We start from the raw sequence: 3,774 nt of genomic DNA on the forward strand, positions 1-3,774 counted from the left end.
GCTGAATAAATATTAAAAACACAAAAGAAAAATAGGAAAAATGTGTTATTTATTTTTCCAACACTGTATATACCCTTTTCAATGAAAGCAGTTATGCGTTGATGTATACTGTTCTCAATAACTGGAAAATGTATGCGCATTACGGTNTATAAATTTTTAAGTTTTTAATCAGATTTTTTAGAATTTTTGGAGTATGCAGTTTTATAGTCCAATAAATTTTAGTAGAATGACGTGTAAGTTTTAAGTTGCAAAAAAATCGTGTTGATTTTTGGCAATTTTTTCCATAAAAGCTTCTTTTCAATAAAAATTATGTTCGACATTTTTCTTATGGAAAAAGTGCGTAATACATTCAGAATAAAAATTATCAGAAATCGGCGCGATTTTGTAGGCACTTCAACTTGTACTTTATTCTGCTAAAATTGGATTATAAAAGCGCATACTCAAAAAAAATCTAAAAAATCGGATTAAAATGTTGCAAATTTAGATTTAATTTTGCAAATTTAGATATCATTTTTGCACAAAGTTTGAAATATGAAGTTATATAGGTTTTGTTAGATAATGAGCTATACTTTTATAAAAAAAATAATCTGCCTTACCCTGAATTTCGTCTGAAAAAAAAAAAATCACCCGAAAATTTGTCATCCGTAGAACCATGGAAACCAAAAGTGAAAAGTGAATCGCTTCGGTGAAAATGAATCACATGATAAGGCTGAATAAATATTAAAAACACAAAATAAAAATAGGAAAAATGTGTTATTTATTTTTCCAACACTGTATATACCATTTTCAATGAAAGCAGTTATGCGTGGATGTATACTGTTCTCAATAACTGGAAAATGTATGCGCATTACGGTGGTCCAAAAATGCATGTGAAAAAGTAAAGTCGGGATTCGTATGCTCTCACTCCCTAGCATTGTTCTACACCGAGAGTTACCCCCCATTTTATTTTGAAATCAAAAACTATTTAGAGGTAGCTCAAAACGCTCAAAGTAGCAAAAAACCGGATTATTCGATATTCGAAAAAAACGCCTTGAAACCGGTTAAACCGGTTTGAAAAAACCGTGTCAATAATCCTAGTATTTATAGATAAATACGCACGTTGTATATTTTCAATAGTGTTCGTATGGCTTGGCTTAACTTCTCGATTGTATATAATACAGTTTCTGCTTTCGCGCCCTGCCGCACGTCTTTGTGGGATTTTTATAGTTTTATTTACTTTTCGGACTGTTTCGTTTTTGTTAAGAATTGTGTCGCACCAAAATCGAAAATTGCTCGCCGTAAGTATGTGAAAGCTCCGCAGTATGAGATATGAGTGCAGCAGTAACGGCGTGACACACCTGGCTGACGCGCATTATACAAATAAAAATAATTAGAGCAAAGTATTCGAATTTTAACCCACCGCGAAAACCAGAGAAAATTGCAAAGAGTGTTTGCCTCCAACAAACATTCTACAAGTGTAGCATATCAATATCAAATATCTCTACAAAGAATTACCATAAAGTGGTTTCCTCGCAAATATGGATGAAAAATCAAACGTTCCGCAGCGCATTTACCCGTCCACGCCACTTGAGCAGCCGGTCGCAGCGAGTGAACAGCAACAGGCTCTATTGCAACCGGCTCCACCCACGTACTCACAAGCAACAGGTGCCACACCCACGACAGTGCCGGATGCCGCGCATATTGTTGTAATTACGCGTAAGTGACGCAACCTTTGAGTTCCTAAATTGTTTCTTTCGCTTGTGATTTGCTTCTACATTTTTATTTTTCTTTGCCTTGGGTACAGCCGGCGCACCGTTGGCATATGGACCCGCACCGGTGGATATACAGTGTCCCTACTGCCACAATTATACACGCACCCGCTTGCGCTTTAAGCCAACCTCACGCACGCATCTAATTGCTCTGCTGCTCTGCCTTTTCCAGTAAGTGCATATTATGGCCTTGCCAATTATGGTTTTTTATACCCGAGGCATGCAGGCTTTAGAGGATTTTTATTATGTACAATCTAGTTCAGTGGTCGGCATTCTAACACATTCAAACGATTCAATAAGTGAGACTGTGTGCGTTAAATGCACTTCTCAGCTACCGCTCTTCGTATACGTGTGAAACACACATGTGCTCAGAGAGCGCTCAGTGAGCTATGGCCTGCCGACCATTTAGCATTAGTGATTTGAAATTCTAAGAAAAACGGTTTAAGGAAAATGGTGAATTTTGAAAGTTTTACATTGCGAAAGTAATTTAACCACAAGAAATCATGAGACCACCCAAAGTTGGTACTGTATAAAGTGGGGTATGCGGACGAAATCGATGCAGAAAGAAGCCCTCTTATAGTCGAAGCTTTTACAGAGATAAGCAGAAATAAGTTTTTGTATTCCGCTGTACAGCGTAAATCTTATCTATAAAAAGATAAATGCGGAACTAAGCCGATATAATAAAATTTTCGAGTGTACTGAGTTGCAATCTATTCAAAGAATTGAAACAAGATACTAGGGGTATCCATCTTAACGCTTAAATGCATCGTAAACGCGTAAATCCCGTAAATAAACTGGTTTTCCATACAAAATTAAGTAAGTTTACGAGGTTTGCCTGGTTACGAGGCATTGACTCGTTTTGATGAATACCCCTATGTATGTATTTTTATTTTTTAATATTTTTCTATTTAACGATTTTAATACTGCGATCTTATGTTTTTAGGCTCTACTGCTTCGTGTGTTTACCCTATTGCATTGGCAGTTGCATGAATACGGCACATTATTGTGGCTTGTGTGACCGTTACTTGGGTACCTATGTGCGAGAATAATCAGGATATCCGAGAATGGAGGCTTTTAACACATTTTATTTAGGTCACAAGAAAAAAAATTATTGAAGCTTTGATGCTAAATGTTTATAATTTCAATATGTATAAATTTCAAAGTATTACAAGCCATATGTAAATGTACATACATGTGTACATATCGCTCATTTACTTCAATATTGTCATAATCCACAAAATACAAATATTGAGTTAAGTACGCAGAAATCACCGTTAACCGCTCGAACAAAATACGTACTAAGATTTACCATGGGAGTATATACATACATATGTGTAAATTTAAAACTTTAAGTTTCGCTTTTTTGAGTTACGATACTATTGAAGCAAATGATAGATATGTACAAATATAACAATAATATTGCACATTAGGGCCGAGTACCTTGTTCGACGCAAAATATTTGAAGAAAGTTTATGGCAAATTCAAATTCTAAGATTAATTCCAAGCAAAAGTGGTGAACAAACTATATACCAAAAATTACGTTTGACCCTCCCAATTTCCAAAAGAAAAAGCAGTATATTGTATGAAGAAAACACAAAATTTATTAAATGAAAAACTAATTTCGTTCAGAAAAAATTATAATACAAGAAGTTTTAAAAATTAGGAGGGTCAAACATCATTTTTGGTATATAGTTCGTTCACCATTTTTGCTAAGAATCGAATGTAGAATTCGAATATGTCATACACTTTTTAAGAAATTAGATTACTCCGCCCTAGTGCACATATTTATATTAAGGCATATGTATCTACGCTCTTAAATAAGTAAATACCTTTTTAAACTTTGGAGTGCACATACATATACATATGTATGCATCTACAAAACATTAACTTTTTTATCTAAATATTTGTAATGAAATTCAGACGATAAGAAGGACAGCAATAAACGCCACAAACTGTAAGTTAAAATTTATATTTGAATTCATTGTACATGTGTAATATTTTCGTAACTTCATTTATATTCAACAAT

The 3,774-nt window shown here is 34.3% G+C and overlaps 1 protein-coding gene across 1 annotated transcript; it reads left to right on the top strand.

Annotated features, from left to right (window-relative positions):
- Positions 1–848: 848 nt before the first annotated feature.
- On the top strand, positions 849–2,893 carry LOC108379026 (lipopolysaccharide-induced tumor necrosis factor-alpha factor homolog). Its single transcript, XM_017635344.1, has 3 exons — positions 849–1,695; positions 1,784–1,919; positions 2,692–2,893. The coding sequence occupies exons 1-3, from the start codon at positions 1,518–1,520 to the stop codon at positions 2,795–2,797; spliced, it is 420 nt and encodes a 139-aa protein (XP_017490833.1). The 5' UTR covers positions 849–1,517; the 3' UTR covers positions 2,798–2,893.
- The last annotated feature ends 881 nt before the right edge of the window (positions 2,894–3,774 follow it).

The sequence above is a fragment of the Rhagoletis zephyria genome, unplaced genomic scaffold (genome assembly GCF_001687245.7).
Source record: "Rhagoletis zephyria isolate East Lansing unplaced genomic scaffold, Rhagoletis_zephyria_1.1 Rzeph_scaffold_15417, whole genome shotgun sequence".
Lineage (NCBI taxonomy): Eukaryota > Metazoa > Arthropoda > Insecta > Diptera > Tephritidae > Rhagoletis > Rhagoletis zephyria.

What these genes read in the sequence shown, in the direction of transcription:
- LOC108379026 (XM_017635344.1), top strand. Translation starts at nt 1,518, where the DNA reads ATGGATGAAAAATCAAACGTTCCGCAGCGCATTTACCCGTCCACGCCA. An exon ending in GCATATTGTTGTAATTACGC is followed by an intron (nt 1,696 to 1,783) that starts GTAAGTGACGCA and finishes CCTTGGGTACAG; the next exon opens with CCGGCGCACCGTTGGCATAT. An exon ending in CTGCTGCTCTGCCTTTTCCA is followed by an intron (nt 1,920 to 2,691) that starts GTAAGTGCATAT and finishes TTATGTTTTTAG; the next exon opens with GCTCTACTGCTTCGTGTGTT.